General features: G+C 35.7%; 1 protein-coding gene across 3 annotated transcripts in view; it reads left to right on the plus strand.

Moving 5' to 3' along the window:
* dock9b (dedicator of cytokinesis 9b) overlaps nt 1–23315 on the plus strand; it is a 116444-nt gene that overhangs the window by 67844 nt on the left and 25285 nt on the right. For all 3 annotated transcript variants that reach the window (XM_067374850.1, XM_067374851.1, XM_067374852.1), the window contains exons 10-37: nt 1007–1081; nt 1170–1310; nt 2330–2536; nt 4474–4596; nt 4942–5024; nt 5111–5233; nt 6176–6255; nt 6397–6587; nt 6705–6770; nt 6871–6963; nt 9281–9392; nt 9591–9709; nt 10397–10483; nt 11861–11953; nt 12055–12170; nt 12261–12330; nt 12423–12548; nt 12648–12719; nt 13055–13201; nt 13354–13437; nt 14286–14397; nt 15184–15362; nt 16926–17033; nt 17163–17274; nt 17368–17498; nt 19440–19554; nt 19639–19705; nt 19800–19847. In XM_067374850.1, coding sequence (XP_067230951.1) covers nt 1007–1081; nt 1170–1310; nt 2330–2536; nt 4474–4596; nt 4942–5024; nt 5111–5233; nt 6176–6255; nt 6397–6587; nt 6705–6770; nt 6871–6963; nt 9281–9392; nt 9591–9709; nt 10397–10483; nt 11861–11953; nt 12055–12170; nt 12261–12330; nt 12423–12548; nt 12648–12719; nt 13055–13201; nt 13354–13437; nt 14286–14397; nt 15184–15362; nt 16926–17033; nt 17163–17274; nt 17368–17498; nt 19440–19554; nt 19639–19705; nt 19800–19847 — 3080 coding nt within the window. The remainder of the gene's footprint in view (nt 1–1006; nt 1082–1169; nt 1311–2329; nt 2537–4473; nt 4597–4941; nt 5025–5110; nt 5234–6175; nt 6256–6396; nt 6588–6704; nt 6771–6870; nt 6964–9280; nt 9393–9590; nt 9710–10396; nt 10484–11860; nt 11954–12054; nt 12171–12260; nt 12331–12422; nt 12549–12647; nt 12720–13054; nt 13202–13353; nt 13438–14285; nt 14398–15183; nt 15363–16925; nt 17034–17162; nt 17275–17367; nt 17499–19439; nt 19555–19638; nt 19706–19799; nt 19848–23315) is intronic.

Below are 23315 nucleotides of genomic sequence, written 5' to 3' on the forward strand. Positions count from 1 at the left end.
ACACACACACACAGTCTTTCTCATCTCTCTCATCACATATTTCTCTCTCTTGCTCTTTATTCTCCTGTCCTCCTTCTCTCTCCTCCCTGGAAATAATCGTCTAGGCGCCACTTCTCTCAGAATATTTTCTCACATCCTATGATCACTTCCATTATGTTCAATAGATTTTGTAGTATTTTTTTTTTTTGCCTTTTTCTCCAGTAAAAATATCTAAAACAAAATAAATTTTCTTGAAGCAAAACTGTGTAAAAGACATACAAAAAATTAGAGAATATTATCTAAAAAAATTGCAAATGCACAAACAGTAGTGCTTGTGTTCATTTTATTTAATAATGGCAAAAAAAAAAAAAAAAAAATCATTTAAAAAGGCTATTTTTCTTGTTCTAATCTTAAATCTAACTACATTTAGTATGGTTTAGCACAACAAAACAGATTGCCTATATAGTAAGAAATATATTTATAATATTTATTTATAATTTTAAATTGATATTGTTTGAAAACAAGTCAGATTGGCATATGTAATTTTGCATTAATCTTGTTTTAAAGTCACCATTAAATAAAAATGGACAATTTCTATTTGTAGAATATTGCAGTATTTATTATAAATGATTTATCATTTATTTATCATTCAATTCATGTGCCCTCGTAATATTGAATCAAAATAAATTCCCCTCATGCCAGTATCTCTTCTCTGGTGGCTTGTTTACTGGTGGGTGAGTGCGGGTCAACCTGTCACTCACATGACATCACAGCAACAGCAAACTACAACCATCCAATCAATACTTGATGCACACAATCACCCCACATTTTTTTCTTGTTCGAGAAGCTGTTTCACTTGGATATACGTCACATTAGGAAAGAAAAGACTAACGAAACATCCGTTTCATGCTGATTTTAAGGATGTTTAGACATTTTACTGAAAACTAAGACAAAATACTAATTAACCCTTTTTTAAACACAATCAGATGCAGTAATTAGCCATTGCCATCCTGTTTTTGCTTTTTAGAGTGCGAGAGACATTGAGTCCAAGATGAGGAGTGAGACTCGTCTGAAACTCTTCACTCTGGACCCTGACACACAGGTGAGCCACGGCTCCAATAATAAACAATCCATTCAATCACAGGGTGAGCTACTGGTTTTGAGCTCTGTGTGTATTTTTTGGCCTGTAGAGACTCGATTTGTCTGGCATCGAACCTGACGTGAAGCAGTTTGAGGAGAAGTTTGGGAAGAGAGTTTTGGTCAGCTGCAATGATCTGTCTTTCAACCTTCAGAGCTGTGTAGCAGAGAATGAGGAGGGACCTACTACTAATGTAAGATTCACACGCACAATCACAGTGGTTCTGTGGTTATAAAGCTCTTTTCTTTGGCTAAGACTCACTGTCTCTGATGAGGGATGATTTGCAGCCAAACTCCATGGGATAGGGAGAATTGTGTGTATATTGATGTATATCAGCCCTGTATGTGATTATATAAAGCTAAATGTGTAATTATTTAAATGTTAACCCCCTTTCTCCTATTTCAGTTTAATTTGCACACACACACATGTATAAGACTTGAGTTCTCAACTGGCTATGAGTGTAAATACTGTGCCTCTGTGGCGCTTTCATTTTTGTTGGAGCGGTCAAACATGTCATTGCATTATTTACTGTATATTGAAAATATACAGAAGAATATATTATGTTAATATATTGAATAATACATAAGGAATTTCTGCTTTTCATATATTGAAAAATGTGACAATATATTTACTTATATATTGTAATATATGTAATTTTATATTCAGTGATACACTTCATAATATATAGATGTACATGTGATAAAATATGGTATATATGGTGGTACTATACACATATATTCACATTTTTATGGGAACAATGTGCAATGCAGTATGTACACTATTATGAGGAAAATATCTATTGTGATATATATCCATATATTTGTAATTATATTTATATTTGTATAGTCTCATTTGCACACACCATGACTTGCCAATTGTTCAAAAATACAAAACGTTTTTCTTATATACCATCACACATTTTTTATACAAAGTTCACGAATAAGTGTTCAGCTTAATGTTATAAAGTTTTGTTTTAACTCATGAAAGAGAAATTAGTTAATTGAGTGTATCAATTAAGCTATTGCATGTAAAAATGTAGTGCAGATTTGTCTTAATTTATGCATCAATATATACATGGTCCATACATATAAAGCAGTATATTGAAAAAAATATAAGCATGAAAATATGTAATAGATCACATTATGTTTTCCAGTATATTCCCATATATTTTTGTTTCATAAGGGTAGATGCAGCTTTCACTGTTTTCTTCAGGTGGAGCCCTTCTTCGTTGTGCTCTCCTTGTTTGACGTGCAGAACAGTAGAAAAATATCTGCAGATTTTCACGTGGATCTAAACCACCCACTGGTCCGATCCATGATCCCACCACCGAGCATGCAGATAAACGGAGCGGTGGACACACCTCATGGAGAAATGCTGCCCAGTGAACTGCTGGAGGGGATGCTGCAGTATCCCAAAAAAGTAAGAGGGCTGAACAATCTGTGAAAAAGTTGGATGGATGGATGGATGGATGGATGGATGGATGGATGGATGGATGGATGGATGGATAGATGGATAGATTTGTCCTGTGAATTTTCGGTACTTGTCTCATGGTTCAGTACACGTGTATACGATGAATACAGCATTGTAGTCCACCATTAACCACCAATAATTGCAATAAGCTCCACATTTTGTTCCTTTCAATAAGAAGCTCAGTCTTTCAAATTCTGTCCATTTTATCATGAAATTCAAACAAAAAATGGCGTTTTGATGCTCTTTATTGTGGCGTGACAGATCACTGTACATGCTCCTCAGTTCAACCGGCAGCGCGAGTGAATGCGATCATCTCTTCCTCTTTAATGCTAGTTACAGAATAAACATGAATGAACATCTGAAGGTATGTCGAAAGATACAGTACAACTTACGGAAATGTATAATTTCTCATGTAATCACTCAATCAGTGTTTCAACGGTGGAAAGACATCAATACTCAACTAGCACTGTAGCATTACATTTACCTTAGGCAAGTCATTCAGTGTCCACAACTTGTTAGTTCACTGGAGAAATTAACTCTTTCGCTAAATATATACACTATATTAGCCTATATATTCATTATATTTTACTTAACCTGTTAGTGATGTCTTGATTATTTAATGTATGTTTAAATAAATCTGTCATGAAAATCTGTCTATGTAAATTATTATATTTCAACAACGAAGTGGAGTTAAAATGTTATAATTAGATTTAGAAGTTAATGCAAAAACTGCCTTATGTGCACTTCACATGTTTGCATACAATTTGCTATTTGAGTGTTGATTATTATATCTAAAAATAAATAGCAACTGAATTTAGGCTAATAGTTGTTAACCTTGTTAACCTTTAATATCAAAGTAAGGGCTCCCTATATAGTTTACAGAATTAACAGAGGTAATTGTTTTTATCTTTGAGAAACGTTTAGTTTTAATTGATTTAATTTAAAGACAGAGACTTTGTTCAGTAAACCACTGTTTAATATATAAAAAAAGCAATTTTTTATTTAGTTTTCTCCCCCCTGCTGTACCGAACCCGTGCTGAACCATGTCTTCAAAACCGTTGAAAACAGTTTTGTGATTACACCCCTGATTAGATAGATAGATAGATAGATAGATAGATAGATAGATAGATAGATAGATAGATAGATAGATAGATAGATAGATAGATAGATAGATAGATAGATAGATAGATAGATAGATAGATAGATAGATAGATAGATAGATAGATAGATAGATAGATAGATAGATAGATAGATAGATAGATGGAGTACTAAATATACTATGTCAATCAAAACGATAGATAGATAGTTTTCTCTGATGGGTAGCTTTAGGGGTAGGGTTAGGGGATAGAATATACAGTTTGTACAGTATAAAAATCCAACATTTGTGTGTGTGTGTGTGTGTGTGTGTGTGTGTGTGTGTGCTTTTGTTTATATTACATTGTGGGGACCAAATGTCCCCATGATGTAATATAAACCTGAGTTCACCTACATCGTGGGGACCAGCCAGCGGTCCCCACAATGTAAATGGGTTTATAAATCATATAGAATGAGTTTTTGTGAAAAAGTAAAAGTTTGCACAGTTTCCTGTGAGGGTTAGGTTTAGGGGTAGGGGCAGGGTAGGGGGATAGAATGTACAGTTTGTTCAGTGTAAAATGCATTGAAGTCTATGGAAAGTCCCCACAATTCACAAAAACAAACATGTGTGTGTGTGTGTGTGTGTGTTCGTGTGTGTTTAGTTTACTTAGCTATACTTTAGGGACAGTTTGTCCTCAGAAGTTAGCTATATCTAACCTCCCTTTAGGGACATCTGGGGACATCCATATTTGGAAAAACAATACATAAATATAATACAGTAAGAAAAGTCTGTTTGCTCATTTTTGTTTTAGGGTGTCTTCTCTGTGATGTGTCCTCACCCTGACATCTTTCTGGTGGCACGAATTGAGAAGGTTCTGCAGGGAGGCATTACCCACTGCGCCGAGCCCTACATGAAGAGCTCCGACTCCAGCAAGGCAATGGGCCTAACATAACCACATACACATCCTGTACATAAACAAAACAGCTGATCCAAGCATATACACAAACAAAACAGAAGTACCAAATACACTATGTCAATCAGAACAATAAGTGGTTATTATAGGGATAAGGAGACGGATAATCAGGACTTAGGATTCATAAACATACTAACAAATCTACCACATCCCACAATGACCCTTGCAATATCCTGCCAAAATCTACTCTGTGTTACCGACTAAAAGCCCACAAGGCTCCCAGGAAAGTGCTGTCTGCCCAGTTTACTGTTAATAAAATATCTCTCGAGAGGTTGTGGGGAACACTTTGTGTGTTTTGCTTCACAGGTTGCCCAGAAGGTTCTGAAGAATGCCAAGATGGCCTGCAGCAGACTGGGCCAGTACAGGATGCCTTTCGCATGGGCAGCCCGGTGAGCCAAAACTCTCTGGAAATGTTCAGTTATTCTCTCTGTGTATTGTCAATCACAATATTTAATCTTTCTGTTCTTTTCCACAGGCCTGTGTTTAGAGATGCCTCAGGGACTCTGGATAAAAGCGCTCGGTTCTCCGCGCTGTACCGGCAAGACAGTAATAAACTCTCAGAAGAGGATCTTTTCAAACTGCTGGCGGATTTTAGGAAGTCAGTATTCACCTCAAGTCATCAGTCTTGTCTTCACTGTGATGTTTCTTGTCCATTTTACAGCAGTTTCAATCTATTAAAGGGGTGGTTGATTATGATTATTATGATTTCACTTTTTTCACTTTAGTTAGTGTGTAATGTTGCTGTTTGAGCATAAACAACATCTGTGATGCCATGTTGGGCTGCTTTAGAGAAGAGGAAGAGTTGTTGTAGTAGAGTGTTGTTGTCATGCTGTCATTTTACGCCGGACTGCTTCACAAACGAGGGTCAATTCAACACTGGATTTGCACAAAAGATGAACATGACGGCACATGCTAGTGGATGAGTTGAATCAACTCCACAGCAACTACATAAATTTATCCACTAACCATTCAGAAACATCCAGGTTCATTCTGAAAATTGTTACTTCTTCCTGAGTCTCTCCATCAGTGTCGGTTTGAACAATGTAAGGCTGAACACCGTTACTGACAATCCTCATTTTGGCTGCGTGAGATTCTCCAGCTTTGTTGTTGTTGAGCAACTGAAGCGCCATATGTTAAAGCTCCGACCTCTTCTGGAAAGGGGGCTGGGAGCAGCAGCTCATTTGCATTTAAAGGGACACACACAAAAACATGTTTTTGCTCACACCCAAATGGGGCAAATTTGACAAGCTATAATAAATGATCTGTGGGGTACTTTGAGCTGAAACTTCACAGACACATTCTGGGGACACCAGAGACTTATATTACATCTTGCAAAAGGGGCATTATAGGTCCCCTTTAAAACAATGGATTTTAAGTGGAAGTATTTTCATAACCTCTGCAATGTATTTCCAGCTGTGGATTGTCTCACCGTTAGGAATGTGTTTTGTAGTACTTCTCAGAGGGACACTTTTTCAGTCCACCTACAGAGACATGAACTTCTAAAATAAATGTACAGTATATGTTAAAATTGTGTCCACAGACCTGAGAAGATGGCTAAATTACCTGTCATCTTGGGTAACCTGGATGTGACCATTGATAATGTTCCTCCTGATATGGCTAGTAAGTCTTCAAAATATTTGTTAATGTAACCCTAAACTAATGCACATCTTTTCTGATGATATTTTCTACCCTGATTTCCTGATTGTGTATGCCCTCCTTGTGTGCCACTTGAACTTGAATTTTCTCCTCTCTGTTGGCTAGACTGTGTCACTCCATCCTACATCCCAGTGAGGCCTTTTGAAAGTAATGGGCCGAGCAATGGTGTTCTGTTGGAGGTGGAGGAGTTTGTTCCCTGTATTGCCAAGTGCTCTCAGCCTTTCACAACCTACAACAATCATCTATATGTCTATCCGAAGCACCTCAAATATGACAACCAGAAGTCTTTCGCCAAGGTCAGCTGTTTCTTGCAAAATGATGGACTGACATATGAAATGGCTAGAGTAATGAAGGCTCTGTTTACACCTGCCGCACTTCTGTTTCATGTTTTTTCTTTCTCTTATGTGACTCAGGCGAGGAACATTGCAGTATGTGTGGAATTCAGAGAGTCGGATGAAGAGGATGCTCAACCTTTGAAGGTATACATCTGCCCCAAGATTTATAAACAGTGTAGATTATTTTTAATTTGCCCGGAAGATAATATTGCTCCATGTTTATGCATGTCATTGTTATGTGTAGTGTATCTATGGTCGCCCAGGAGGTCCCCTCTTCACCAAACATGCCTATGCAGCTGTACTGCACCACCAGCAAAACCCAGAGTTCTATGATGAGGTGATGAATGATGCACTGAAATACATATTACAGGGGGCAATGCAGGAAATAATTATAGTGGAGAAAGTATCTATACATTGGAGTCCAAAAGTGTGAGACTGTATATTGACAATCTGAGGTTTAAAATTAAAATCTAATTTAAACCAGAAAATAAAAACAACATTTTAGCAAAAGGGGAAAATACCAAGAATTTTTTTACTCTAACATTTCACTCAGTTGTATGTTCATAATAATACATTATTATTTCTAATGGGAAATGTTGTATTAAAATGAAAGAATTCTCACTAGTGGTCTTTTGAATTTCAAAAATGCTTTTTATTGGTAGTTAATTTCTTTAGTATAATGATAATAGTGGGCCAGCTATCCAAATATGAGAGATTTTATCACTGTATAGAATCGCCTACGTCACTGTGACGTCACCGCTCTAGCTGGAGGCAAAACATAAATAAGAACTAATAGCGGGTGCACTAAAAGTTTGAGGTTTTGACTTTAAAATGTCATCTTGTTGTGTTTTTGGCTGCCAGAATAGAAGGAACAGGACTTTTGGTTCAAAACTAAAGTTTTACCAGATCCCAGCAGACATTCCTTCACAGAAATCAAAAAGATAATTGTGGTTGAAAGCAAAACGGCGTACAGACACTTGTTGGTTTTATATTCGCACATTCGGTCTCTTAAAATAATCCACCAGTGTTAGGTTACATTAGACAATAATAAGCCTTGACAAAATTGCCCAAAACACCCAAAAGTAATTCATGTTGTCTAGGAAATATCCAAAACGTAAGTTAATTTACAAAAATAGCTGTCACGGTCCCGCAGAGTCAGTGACAGTACATATTCGGACAGTTCTGAACCTTCTTCTGTATCTATGTTTAATAAATCCCTCCTAAAACATGCTAGCTTACGCTTGTCAACATTGAGTCCAGTGCCTCTTTTTGCCTCCAGCTAAGCCCCGCCCACCAGGAAACGTTGCAATGTTTACAAACTTTTAACACTAGCACTACCGGAATTCTATAACTACTAGAACTGCCAATAGCGGTCATTTTGACTGTTCATACCAGACAGCAGTGAATGTCATTTTTGTCATGTTATATTTACTTCAAAGCTTCTATGGTCATGTTTTATGAAAAATGTGGGGTAATTTAAGCATACATAATATAATATGTTCGTGATATTATTGTGTAAGAGCTACTAGACCTCCCACAAAAGTGTATGCCGCAATTTGCTTTCCGCAATTTGCATCCGGCAAGCTGGAGATCAAAGTTTTTCACCGCAGTTAAAATGTTGTTTTTGAAAGTCAAAATGTCAACAAATATAAAATGAAGCAGAATATTTTGTTAGATAAAAACATATTGTGAATTTTGGAAATGATTACATCTGTCTTTTTTCAATACATTTTGACTTTTGGAGTTTACAATGCTTTAGCATTATCGGAAATGTTTGGACCACACGAATCAGAAACAATTTTATGCAGCCTCTAATGAAATCTAGAAAATCTTTTTTTACGAACCGGAATTATCTCTGAATCACTCTCAGAATCAGTGTCAGACGAACTGTCAAGAGACCAAGAGACATCGCTCTCTGCTCCTCCATCAGACTCTGCATCATCAATGTTCTCAAGCAAGGATAAAACCTCAGTGACAGTCATTTTCTTTCTTGTTGCCATTTTGACGGTAAAGCTAAGTTTTAGCTTAGCAAAAGCATACAAAACTGCCAGAGAAAGGTTGCTAGGCAACAGCTACGCACATCTTTAATGGCGGGAAATAGCGCTGAGGAGATACAACGCCTGTAATATGTGCGGTCAAATTGACCGCTATGGCCATTCAAGGTAGAAATACTCAGAATTCTGTGTTTTGTAATTTTAATAAAATAACAATGTTAAAATAAAATTTACATTAATTTAAGAAAAGTCATGGAACTGTAGTTATATGGGTTTTATTTCAACAAAGTTATTACATTGCAAATCTTTAAAACGGTCAAAATGACTGCCTTGGTAGTTCTAGTGTTAAGGGGTCTATACTCTGTTGAAAAAAAAAACAGCATATGCTGGTTAGGTATGTTTTGAAGCATGGCAGCTGGTTATGAGATGGTTTATGATGGTCCTGAGCTGGAGCTAGTTGCTCAGGACCAACTTAGGACCAGCACTTCGCCAGCTTAAACCAGCTCAAACCAGCTGCCATACTTCAAAACATACCTAACCAGCATATGCTGTTTTTTTCAACAGGGTATTCAGATTTAGGTTTACAGTGTTTACATTTTTATATTTCACATTTTTTAGTTTTCTTTTAATCATATTGTTTTATGTGTATATGTACTGCAGATAAAAATCGAGTTGCCCACACAGCTTCATGAAAAGCATCACCTGCTCTTCACTTTTTACCACATCAGCTGTGACAGCAGCACAAAGAAACGGGATATAGTGGAGACCCCAGGTACAGCATGCTGAATAAAGCTGACAGTGACAAGGCTAATGTGTTGAGGCATGGGGTAGATGCATCTTTGGGACATTTTATACATAATATTTCTGCTGCATTATCAAAGAGAGGCATACAGAACCAATGAAGTGTAATCTTTAGATGTGCTGAATGTTTTCTTTCACACACTCTCATTTTTGTCCTTTTCTCTGTCAGTGGGCTCAGCCTGGCTTCCTCTGCTTAAAGATGGTCGTGTTGTTATGAGTGAGCAACACATCTCTGTGGCATCCAACCTACCAAATGGTTACCTCAGCTGCCAGGAGGGTGTAAGCAAGGTAGACCCACTATGCACAGTCATAACAAAAACATTCCCATCTTGGCAAAAACTGCAGCCATTTGCGGACCAAATGTGATCCTGTATCTGTTGAGTCTCTCTCTGTGTGTGTGCGTGTGTGTGTGTGCTTGTTTTCATGATTTATGAGGACACAAATTTGTATAATGACATGGGTATTACAACGGTATTACGATGTAAAAAATTTAGTCTAATTTGTTATTTGGATTTACTTTGTGATTATCAAGATCTAATTATTATTGACCTTTCGTCTCAGTGGATTTTGTTGCATAGTATTAGTTTTACGCAGGTAATTTTTATATCTCAGTGGTTGCTTTTTCATAGCTCAGGAGACTCTTTGGGGTTCTCAGTTATTTTTCATTGATAAATCAATTGTAGATATTTAATATTTCTCCTAAAATTACGTAAGAGACTTCATCTTTGAGAATTGAATGAGGAATCTTTGAGTTTGTATTGAAATCTCTGACTTTGTTGAAATCACATTAGCACATACATAATGACATAAAAAAAAAAAAAATTAACAAATCTGAGAAGGCATGCTACTGCAGCTTTTGCCCTTTGTTTAATCTCATTGCTATCTATGAGAAATAATAATAAAAGAATAGATCTTTCAGTGGATGATCTGTCTGTATTATTAAAATAAACCATTTAAACTTGATGTTGTTTGCAGCACTCTAGTCCTGAGATAAAGTGGGTGGATGGAGGACGTCCTCTCTTCAGAGTGTCCACACATCTGGTCTCTACCATCTACACTCAGGTATGACTATAAAGGATATATATCCTAATTATGATGTTATTAACATTATGATGTTATCATCATTGCAACGTTAGCTCCACCCACTGACATGGAGAGAAGAGCAAAACAGGACTAAAAATAACATTACCTTTCAAAGGATCCTAATGCTGGGAATATGGTAATTTATTTTCAACAATGTGTATGTCTCAGTTGAGCTTTACTTATTTGTATTAGGGGTTGCACCAACTAATCGACTAGTTGACTTTAATGCTCTGTCATGTTGCTTTAAGCATGATGTCGACTAGTCGCTGGTCAAGATACGAAATCTTTGAAGTCTCTAAAGTCCACTAGTCGACGTCAACTCGACTTTAATCACATAAATGTCAACTTTAAAAATTTTGAACGGCTAATTTGTATTCGGTACATTTCACTGTGGATTCTTTGGTAAATCAATCGCATTTCAGCACAGGCTTTGCAAACTTTTACGATATGGACTCGACAGTAATGCAACAACATGTAACTGTGTTAATTCTAATGCCTGATCTGATATTAATGATTCGTGTACAGTCAGATGATCTTTATCTGGGTCAGTAAATCAAACCAGCGACTAAACGGTCAACTTCACATTGTTTCTCTTAATAGTTTCTCTGTTATTTAAATGGTAATTAAATTATATATTAAAAAAAAGCGATCAAAGAATGCTTCCTTTACAATTGCTGGAGCTGTCAATCAAACAGTGCAAGTTTATCAGTGACTCTCATTACATTCAACAAATCTTACATTGTGTTTGCACTGTTAGATATGATGAAAGCATTCGTTAGTGTGCAGAAATCAAGTGGCAATGACGAGATCACTGCTTTCATGCGCTCAACAACATGTCTGTGATCGGCTACAATCTTCATCTCTGCAACCTTTCATGCCACAATCTAAATATAATGCCATAGGATCTAAGTGTAATGCTATTATCAACACTTTTCACGATTAGTTAACTTTGAGAACTGTAATAGTAAAAATGTGCTAAAAGTTTTTGAGAGAGTAATACTATTTCATATGCAAAGATGTCAGCCAATCACAGCAGTGGGCGTTTACACAGAAGTCTCCCAGCAGACACGCCCCTTAAAACACAGCGTTCAAATTAGAGGGCTAAAATCAGGGTCGAAAAAATGCCTTTTATTTCTAAATTAGGACAATTTTTTTTTATGTAAAAATTATACTGACGTTATAAATGCACCCTGGGAAACATTATAAAACAATGCAGTTCATGACCCTTTAATGTATTTGGTCTTGGTGGACTAGATCTGCTACGCATGCTGCTGCTGCTACTGCTATGATTTGTCATAGTTTCTTTATTAATCTAGTCCCACTCTGTAATTTAAACATCTCCCTTTATCTCCTCAGGATCAGCACCTGCACAATTTTTTCCATCATTTCCAGAGTATGCAGTCTGGTGCCACCCGTCCAACTGAGGGTGAGCTTGTCAAATACCTCAAGGTGAGCATAGAGATGTCTGATGTAATTATTATTATTATTATTATTATTATTATTATTATTATGTTGGGTTAAATAACAAAACATTACCCATAAATCCCCAGAGTCTTCATGCCATGGAAGGTCATGTTATGATCAACTTCCTGCCGACCATTTTAAACCAACTGGTTCATGTTCTGACCAGCGCCAGTAATGAGGATGTGGCTGTAAACACCACCAGGTGAGAGAACAGGAGTTGCCAAAATCAGAACATGGGATCTTCTTTCTGTTTTTCACATATTCTCTTGTTGTTCATCTGTCTCCCCTGCAGGGTCATGGTCCACATTGTTGCTCAGTGCCACGAGGAGGGTCTAGAACACTACTTGAGGTCATATGTCAAGGTAAATCAAGCTCTTAAACATGATTATGGGTGTGTACACTGTCATGCTTTTTGAACAGTTTCGAAAGTATGATTTTCTTCATGTTGTTCCAGTACGTGTTTAAAACAGAGTCCTATTCAACCAGTAACAGTAAGACAGTGCACGAAGAACTGGCCAAAGCCATGACATCCATTTTAAAGCCTTCGACTGACTTCCTTACCAGCAACAAGCTTCTCAAGGTACTGAAAACACCGCTCTGATTTAACACTCTTTGATCTCAGAAGGTTTGTTCTGAGTTGTATTTGTCATTGGTTAAAATGTATACTTTGGTGTTTCAGTATTCGTGGTATTTTTTTGAAGCCCTGGTGAAGTCAATGGCACAGTACCTGATGGAAAGTGGCAAGGTCAAGGTGAACATAATCATATGCTACTCTCATAAGTACTCCTTTCAACATTTTCCATGGTAACCATAGTTTTCGCCAAAAATATCTTAGTTAAAACAGTGAAAACTTGGTATTTGCCTCCACTGATATTGACAATGGAAATTAACCAAAATTAAAAATACTCTGAAAGCTTTTTAGACTTTTGAAAGTGATCACATATTAAGGTTTTACTGTAATAACAGTAACCATATTATCTATAGATTTTGGAAACCTTTTACCATGTTTTTTGTAAGGGATGCTATATTAGTTGGTTTACCATGTTGCTTTTATTATTTGTCTGAGCCATGTTGTTGTCCGTGTAGCTGTCCAGGAACCAGCGATTCACTGCTTCGTTTCACCATGCTGTGGAGACACTGGTGAACATGCTGATGCCCCACATTACCCAGAAGTATAAGGATAACTTGGATGCTGCCCGCAATGCCAATCACAGCCTGGCTGTCTTCATAAAGGTACAGCCAGAAGAAGAGCTGCTCTCTCTCTACTATAAGCAATTGATTTTATACTCTGAAACACTGACCATTATTTCATCAATGAAGTGTCCTGAGTTATCATTTCATGACAATGTGAAGTAATCGGTGCCTTCTCACTAACTGTCCTACAGCGCTGTTTTACCTTCATGGATCGAGGATTTGTCTTCAAGCAGATAAACAATTACATCACCTGTTTCATACCTGGAGATCCCAAGGTACATATAACAACAAGGGCTGTCAAACAATTAATCGCGATTAATCGCATCCAAAATAAAAAGTTTGTGTTTACATAATATATGTGTGTGTACTGTGTATGTATATATAAATACACACACATGCATGTATATATTTACGAAATATTTGTTATATTTATATATTTATATTTATACACAATATAAATTATATATATATATATATATATATATATATATATATATATATATATATATATATATATATATATATATATATATATACAGTATATTCATGCAAATATTTCTTAAATATATACGCGTATGTGTGTGTATTTAACATAATAATTATATACACCGTACACACTCATATATTATGTAAACTTTTATTTTGGATGCGATTAATCGCGATTAATCGTTTGACAGCCCTAATAACAACATAGTTGTATGAACTTATATAGTTATATAAAGTGGTAATTTTGAAATCCTAATCTATAATTTAAAATCTAAAAATTTATCATTTTAACATTTAAAAAGAACTGTCATTATCAGCAGTCTCATGTCATGTTATAATATAATATAATATAATATAATATAATATAATATAATATAATATAATATAATATAATAAATATAATATAATATAATATAATATAATATAATATAATATAATATAATATAATATAATATAATATATTTATGTTACCAAGGCTGTATTTATTTCATCAATATAATATAATATAATATAATATAATATAATATAATATAATATAATATAATATAATATAATATAATATAATATAATATAATATAATATAATATAATATAATATAATATAATATAATATAATCGTGTCCCTTTGTGTCTTGCAGACGCTGTATGAGTTTAAGTTTGAGTTTCTGCGGGTGGTGTGTAATCATGAACACTACGTACCTCTAAATCTGCCCATGCCTTTTGGGAAGGGTCGCATTCAGAGGTTTCAAGGTAAAAATACAGGAATATTCTACCACATGCTGTTGTTGAAATAGTCTAAGAAATTGCCTGACATCTGTCATGAAAGGTTAAGTTATTCATCAGGAAAATTAGATTCAAAAGAACTCTCCTTTCCTCTCTCTGATGCTTCTTCTTTCTGTACCTATTGCTCATTTTCTGCCATGCCTTTCCACTGTTTCCTCTTTCTTTGTGTGTGCTAGCTTTTCTGTGTCACATTAAGGAGACTCATGCCAGAAGTGTAGGTGAGCAGTCCTGCTTGCCTGTGACTGAACAATGTTTGTGTGTCTAGTCTTAATGACACAGTCCATGTCTCTCTTCAGTGTCCTAGTCGACTGTGTCTTACATATGTTGATGTGCAACATAAGCTAATTCATTCATCGGTCTAGATTCTTTTGATTGATTGATTAATTGATTGATTGATTGGGTGTTTAAAACTCTTGTATATTCGGAATAACTGTTTGTAAACTGACTGTTGAGTCTGCCTGTGAAATATCTTCTTATGTATGTGTGTTCTTTGTGATTTGTTGTACCATACCTTCAGTTTAGTTATTTAGGTGCATAGTTTCCAATGCCATACTTTTGCTTTTATCATAAAAAGCTGTAGAACATTTTTTGGTTATGGCATTAAAAGGATTTTTCTCAACCAGTGGCTCTTTGGTCTTCTTAGCAAAATATTCGAGCTGAAACTTTCAAACATTTTTTAAAGTTAGCTGGAGGTTACATTTAGTATCTGTGGTGTAATATCTGTCTTTCTCTTTATTTTCTCTCTCTTCATAGATCTGCAGTTGGACTACTCGCTGACTGATGATTTCTGCAGGAATCACTTCCTAGTGGGTTTGTTATTGAGGGAGGTGTGTGGGGCCCTTCAGGAGTTTGGAGAAGTCCGTCAGATTGCCATTCAAGTTCTCAAGAGTCTGATGATCAAACACACATTTGACGATCGCTATGTCTCAAAGGTCAGTGCCCAATACCTTTATTTATAATGAAGAGAATTATTTTCTTAGATTCTTTTTAGCAACTTTGCTTGACAAATAAATATGACTATACACTGTGTGCAGAATTATTAGGCAAGTTGATTTTCTGATCATATTTTTTTCCAAGCACATTTTACCAATTCCAATCCACATCAATCTTAATAACTACTATTAATATTGTTTTTAATCATTTATAAGTGATATATAATTGTTCATGAAGGCTGGAAATGAAGAATGCCCTATATTCAGGTGTGCAGAATTATTAGGCAGGTTTTCTTTTACAGATAAAATGAGCCAAAAAAGAGATTTAACTCAGACTGAAAAGTCAAAAATTATTAAATACTCATGAGAAGGACGCAATACTAATGTAATACTAGAAATTGCAAAGTTAAAGCATGACCATTGGACAGTGAAATGCTCATTGGGTGAGCGAGGTCATACAAAAACAGCTGGAGAAGAAAAGACACGTTAACTGCAAAATAATTAAGAATTAAGGTGAAGAATTAAGTGTGAAACCATCAGGAACCCTTTAGTCTCCAGCGCCACCATTTCCCAGTACTGAAACCTACCTGGAGTCTTCAGAAGTGTGAGGTGTCAGGATCTCAGAGACTTAGGTTAGGTGAAGAATCCTAAAAAGCGACCTGCTCTTAATAAGAATCACAAGCTGAAGTGTTATAAAGTACATGAAGACTGGGTTTTTATAGGCCTTATAGACAGACAGCTTGAGAGTGACTCCTGAAGGACCAGCACCACATCCTCTTGTACCACTGTTTGAAGAATTTATCTTCCAGAATCTGGCAGTAAGTTTTGGAAGATCATTTAGTCCATCTCTGCAAGATGGACATTTCAGGATAAGAGATGGACTAAAAGTGAACTCCCACACCTTACTGCCAGATTCTGGAAGATAAATTCTTCAAACAGTGGTACAAGAGGATGTGGTGCTGGTCCTTCAGCATCACGTAAACGATTGGTTTTAAATGACAAAAAACTTTGACAAAAATGTATTGACACGTAAAGACATTCTGACTCAAAGTTTGAATCTGTCGACGTGCATTTTTGGTGTCTGTTTATGGACTCGTCATGCCACATCACAACGTCCATACATTCAGGCAATCAGATTGCCGTATGTAGACATGTGCTTCAGACACCGGCTAACGCAGAAGCATTCCCATTGCGTCAACGCCATGACGCAGCATTGTTTTCCCCTGTCAGGGAACTGGGTTACATGCATAACCTGAGACGTTTTGTTTAGTGTTTTACTCTGGAATGTCAATGCATATTAGCTGGAAAGTCTGAGAAATAAAGTTTTATATGTATTTAACATGATTTATCATGATTATCTTACTTTTTTTATTTCTAATTTGAAACGTACGCTACCATTCAAAAGTTTGGGGTCTTAAAAATGTTTTAAGTCAGTAACTTATTGACCCCAAACTTTAGAATAGAAGTGTATAATTGAAACATAATCTTGTTTTGTATATTTTGTTCAAATATATAGGAGCTGTACTGTATTTCTACCATGTATGTTTGTTTATGTTTGTGTAGAGTCAGCAGGCCAGGTTGGCGACACTCTATCTACCCTTGTTTGGGTTGCTACAGGAGAACGTTCACAGAGTAAATGTGAGAGACACGTCAAATTTTAACACCAACCAGGTGAATCATCTTTATCGTTCTTAGTTTTCTCTTTTCCTCTCTCGCATCAGTCTAGTAATTGCCGCTTGAGCATTGTAGATTTAACATGCCATCTGAAAAGTTAAGTTGAACTCTGTTATTTCTCCTCAGAATGGGCGAGATGAACATCTTGCCAGCATCTCTACGGCAACACCCCAAAAGCCTGTTGGTAACCTTGACAACAGCCTTCATAAGGATGTATTTGGGGTTATCTCAGGAACTGGTGAGTGATGACCAAATCAAAAAAATTCCTTACCAGGTCTTTCGCCTACTAGTATAATTGAGATTATATGAATTAAGTTTATTCTTTGCATAGCTTCTCCTCACACCTCCACGCCCAACATCGGTTCTGTGCGCCACGCTGACTCCCGAGGTTCTCTGGTCAGCACAGACTCGGGAAACAGCCTCCATGAGAAGACCATTGAGAAGACCAGCTCCCTCGATAAGGTAAAGCAGAATGACCGGGAGGGCCCAAAATAATCTCTTATCTGCCTTGTTTAAATGTCATCTCCTACTTTCAAAATATGTATTGTAATAAGCCCCTTTCAAATAAAATTTGACTTTGTTTTGTCTTTTAAAACAATATTAAATGGAAGCATAAAATGTTCAGGGGGGTTCCTTCCTCCCCCGCCACATGTTCTCAGAGGCCCTTTAACTGGAGCTGTGATGTATTCATCTTTTCCACATGTGTCTAATACATTACTTGACCATGTGAGGTCATGAAACATCTGTTATGTTGCATTGCTCACTCCCTGGGTCATTTATAGGTAACGGTGCCTAAAAAAAATTCTTTCTTTTTTGAACATATCAATTGAAAAGAAATCACTTGTTATTCTCCCTTAGGGCCAAATGTTAATAATCTCAGAAGTACTGTACAAGTAGTTTGTTTTCTTCAGTAACCTCAACCAAAAACACTTTTTTCAACCCTGTCAATGTTATGTAAAGCATAGGATTCAATTCAAAATATGTCACTTGAGTAGATAACCTAGTATTCTTGTAGTATCATTCAGTTTTGCTGTATATTTTTATATATTACAGTATAATGTGACACATATACTGATTTTTTATGGGTTTTTTTCATGTTTTATGCTAACCCTGTTAGATTGTCAACATGTTTCTATGGAAGCTTGTTTCTGCCACTGAATAAAAAATAAAAAAGGTATAATTGCGACTTTTTATCTCGCAATTCTCACTTTTTTCTCAGAAATACGTGACATAAACTCGTAATTTTACATTATAAAGTCTTTATAACTCGCCATTGCAAGTTTATATCTATTCTGACTTTATTTCTCACAATTGTGAGTTTATATTTCACATTATTGTGAGGAAAAAAAAGTTAGAATTGTGAGATAAAAATTATCAATTACCTTTTTTATTTTTTATTTAGTGGCAGAAACAAGCTTCCATATGTTTCAGGGTTGGAGGATATAAGCTTGAAGCTTATAATAATTGTCTTAATTATCAAAAATCTTTGCACCACAATATCAGTTGTCAGTTCATTCATACCGATAACAGATTATTCCCCTCATAAAATTGTGAAAATATTGAGTTTGATGTTGAGAAAGTTGCTTTTTGTTTAAAATACAAAAAAGTGTTTTAGATTAAAACTTAAACATTGAAATCATGGTATTTTAATTTCAATAAAAGCAAAATGTACTGAATGATTTTTAAGTGTGACCCCTTAAAATGTCTTGATAAAGAATGGGTACAGACAAACTGGTAAATATAATCTTTAAAATGTCTCAGGGTTGATTTTTTTTTATTAATTATTTTTTGTTTCTATTGCTCACTAAACAAAGTTAAATATATAAAAATAATAGTACAAAAATGGCTTCATTGTGCCTTCATTCAGCTAGATTGAGAGTGAGGCATGATGCTGTTGCTCATAAATTCAATCCTTACTCTTATCCTCCCCTCTTGCCCCTAACCTCTGACCTCTTAGCCGAAAGAGAGGTTTACACGTAGACACACCCTCACTGTGTTGCCCCTCCCCCTTGAACCGGAGGACTCCGCCCCTCTCAGCCGAGCAGCCAAACGCGTCACAATGGATTTCTCACTGCTCTCAAGCCCCGCCCTCTACGACAATGACGCTAACAGCATTACTGACACCATACAAGTAGAGCAACCCTAGAGTGTCCCCGTCTGGGGAGTGTGCGTGCTTTCATCTCTTTAATCTTTTATATATCTTGAGGTTGTTGCATGTCTTTCTCATATTGTATTTTTCCAGCTCTGTGCATGTGGTGGCAGGGTGTGTTTTTTGTTCAATGAAACTCATTTAGGGGTGAACAGTGAATGATTCCTCTCCTCGGAGCTTCTGATGGACCACAGTGTTCTGTGATGTGGTATTTTGTTGTGTCTTTATATACTTTATGCGTGTGTGTATGACAGACTCAGTCAGCCTCTGCTCTGGGTAGCTCTATGCTACGCTGTGATAAATTGGACAGAGAAGAAATCAAAAACCTGCTCATGTGTTTCCTCCATGTCTTAAAGAGCATGTCTGAAGGTAAGAACATGCACACATGACTCTAATTTTCAAAGTCCACATACTTTTACTCATGAATTGTTCACTTTTTCACTATTTTTCCAGATGCCTTATTTACATATTGGAACAAAGCCACAACTTCTGAGCTGATGGACTTTTTCACTTTAGTAGAGTAAGTCATCTTGAATGGTACTAATCACATTAGAACATTGAGGTCCTGTAACTTAATACTGAGTACTGAGTTCACTTCTCTCTCTTACACACAGAGTGTGTCTACATCAGTTCAGGTATATGGGGAAGAGATTCATTGCCAGGTAAAAAAAATGTTTTGCTTCTAATAGTCTAAATTTTGAATTTTTGCTGCTGATTCTTATATGTTTTTGTGTGAAATCAGGGAAAATTAAAGGGTTAGTTCACCCAAAAATGAAATTTCTGTCATTAATTACTCACCCTCATGTCTGACCTTTGTTAATCTTTGGAACACAAATTAAGATATTTTTGATGAAATCCGAGAGCTCTCTGACTCATCCTTTCAAGGTCCAGAAAGGTACTAAAGACATCATAAAAACCGTCAACATGACTGCAGTGGTTCAACATTAATGAAAGTACTTTTTGTATGCAAAAACAAAACAAAAATGATGACTTTATTTAACAATATCTTCTCTTCTGTGCCATTCTCATATCCTGTTTACGTCCAGCGCTTCGAGGTTCTACATCAGAACGCGACTCATTATTTGCCGGCTCCTGCGTCAGCAGCCCATAATATTATATCATCAAAGTATCTTAATTTGTGTTCCAAAGACAGGTGTGGAACAACATGAGTAATTAATGACAGAAATGTCATTTTTGGGTGAACTAACCCTTTAAGGCCGTTAAGTAATCATATTTTTGTTAAACAGGATATTTATGCCAAAACAATGAAAAAAGTATCCTGATTAGGGCTGTCTATTTAATGCATCAATTTAAAACCATTATTTATTAAAAAATAGTATTACATAATTTGTTTGATTCATTAAAATAATTGTAAAAATAAAATAAGAGTATTGTTATTCATACTGCGTTGAATAAATGTCTATATAATAAATATATTTTTTTATATATATTTTATATAAGCTTATATTGTATTTATATATTATTAATTATATATATTTATTCACAAATTGGCACTAAAAATATTTTTAATACTATTATATAATACTAAGGTTATTATAGTATTTTAATACTAATTTTATCATTATTTGTTATTGTTATAATGTTTATTTCTTTTTCTTGTCATTACTTGTTTTGTGTATATTGCTGGCAAGAATGCCTGTGAACACAATCATGCCAATAAAATACTTAAAATTGAAAAATGAGTAATGCATTAAGAATGAATTCAGTCAGTGCTAAGCTTATAATCAGTGACATGGAAATAAACAAATGTTCACTTCTAAAGCCACTTTTTCTGATGTCTATTCATCATAGTGGCAGACAATTGATTTTACCACATTTCTTCTGTAGAACCAGATAAATAAATGCAAGCTTAATACAACCACTGCTATCTCATATCTTCCTGTCTCTCTCTCTCTTGCCTTTAACTCACATGTACTCACACATATGCACATACACAGCATCAAATCCTATACTATATCTATAATCATCATACCTTGAATGACACTACTCCTTTATGTGTGTATATGTTTTATTGGCTGAAATGCTGGCGAGGGTTCAGTTAGTCAGTGATACTGTAGCATCCTGGCACCCCTGAACAGGGTAAGAGCTGTGTGCTTTTGAGTGGCCTTCACTAACAGCATGCTGACTCATTCAACTCTCTGCTCTGTGTGTATGTGTGCTTAGACATTTCCACATTCATGCTTTCTCAGTAGTTATTTACTGTATCACCTGCATGTGTCCATTAAACACAAGAAGTACAATGATATGCTCACACTTATGTACTTAAATCACATGTCCTGCTCTTTGTCCAGTGGGCAATCAGTCACATGACTAATGGATGCCAACAGCTAATACACTGTATTAACATCTTTTATTAACCATCTGTAATCATATTGGTTTAGGAGTAATAATACAGGTCTAATTGTGTGGCATATATAAAATAGTTTTATATGTACAACCCGAATTCCAGAAAAGTCGGGATGTTTTTTAAAATTTGAATAAAATGAAAACTAAAAGACTTTCAAATCACATGAGCCATTTTTTTTTTTTTTTTATCTACAATAGAACATAGATAACATAACAAATGTTTAAACTGAGATATTTAACACTTTTATCCACTAAATGAGCTCATTTCAAATTTGATGCCTGCTACAGGTCTCAAAAAAGTTGGCACGGGGGCAACAAATGGCTGAAAAAACAGAACATTTTGAAAAGATTCAGCTGGGAGAACATCTAGCAACTAATTAAGTTAATTGACATCAGGTCTGTAACATGATTAGCTATAAAAGGGATGTCTTAGAGAGGCAGAGTCTCTCAGAGGTAAAGATGGTCATAAGCTCTCTAATCTGTGAAAGAGTGCATAAAAAGATTGTGGAAAACAATGTTTCTCAACGTCAAATTGCAAAGACTTGACAAATCTACAGTGCATAACATCATCAAAAGATTCAGAGACTGGATAAATCTCTCTGCGTAAGGGACAAGGCCGAAGACCTTTACTGGATGCCCGTGGTCTTTGGGCTCTCAGGCGACACTGCATCACTCATCATGATTGTGTCAATGACATTACTAAATGGGCCCAGGAATACTTCCAGAAACCACTGTCGGGAAATACAATCCGCCGTGCCATCTGCAGATGCCAACTAAAGGTCTATCATGCAAAAAGGAAGCCATATGTCAACAAGGTCCAGAAGCGCCGTCGTGTCCTGTGGGCTCTTTTTGTTTCAAAGTGGAAAAGTGTTCTATGGTCAGATAAGTCCAAATTTGACTTTTTTGTTGGAAATCATGGACGGCGTGTCCTCCGGGCTAAAGAAGAGGGAGACCTTCCAGCATGTTATCAGCGTTGAGTTCAAAAGCCAGCATCTCTGATGGTATGGGGGTGCATAAGTGCATACGGTATGGGCAGCTTGCATGTTTTGAAAGGCACTATGAATGCTGAAAGGTATATAAAGGTTTCCATATGGCATCTATTTCAGGGAAGGCCTTGTGTATTTCAGCAGGACATTGCAAAACCACATACTGCAGCTGTTACAACAGCATGGCTTTGTCGTAGAAGAGTCCAGGTGCTAAAATGGCCTGCCTGCAGTCCAGATCTTTCACCTATAGAGAAAACACTGTTTTGAAAAGAAGAGCTACACCATGGTAAACATGCCCCCATCCCAACTATTTTGAGACCTGCAGCAGGCATCAAATTTGAAATGAGCTAATTTTTTTGCATAAAATTGTAAAATTTCACAGTTTAAACATTTGTTATGTTATCTATGTTCTATTGTGAATAACATATTGGCTCATGTGATTTGTAAGTCTTTTAGTTTTCATTTTATTCAAATTTAAAAAACGTCCCAAATTTCAGGTTGTGTGTATATGTATGTATGTGTATGTATGTATTATATATATATATATATATATATATATATATATATATATATATATATATATATATATATATATATATATATATATATATATATATATATATATATATTAGTGTCAGAAATAGAATAGAAGTTAACCATAGTGAATGCAGATGTTTTGTCCTGTCGTGAGAAATCTGGTTTTCCATGATATTTTGAAATAACTTCAAAATGTCCTCCCTAGTCAACAAAACCATCTATTGAAATCTGCATCTATCT

Source organism: Chanodichthys erythropterus, chromosome 21 (assembly GCF_024489055.1).
Source record: "Chanodichthys erythropterus isolate Z2021 chromosome 21, ASM2448905v1, whole genome shotgun sequence".
NCBI lineage: Eukaryota > Metazoa > Chordata > Actinopteri > Cypriniformes > Xenocyprididae > Chanodichthys > Chanodichthys erythropterus.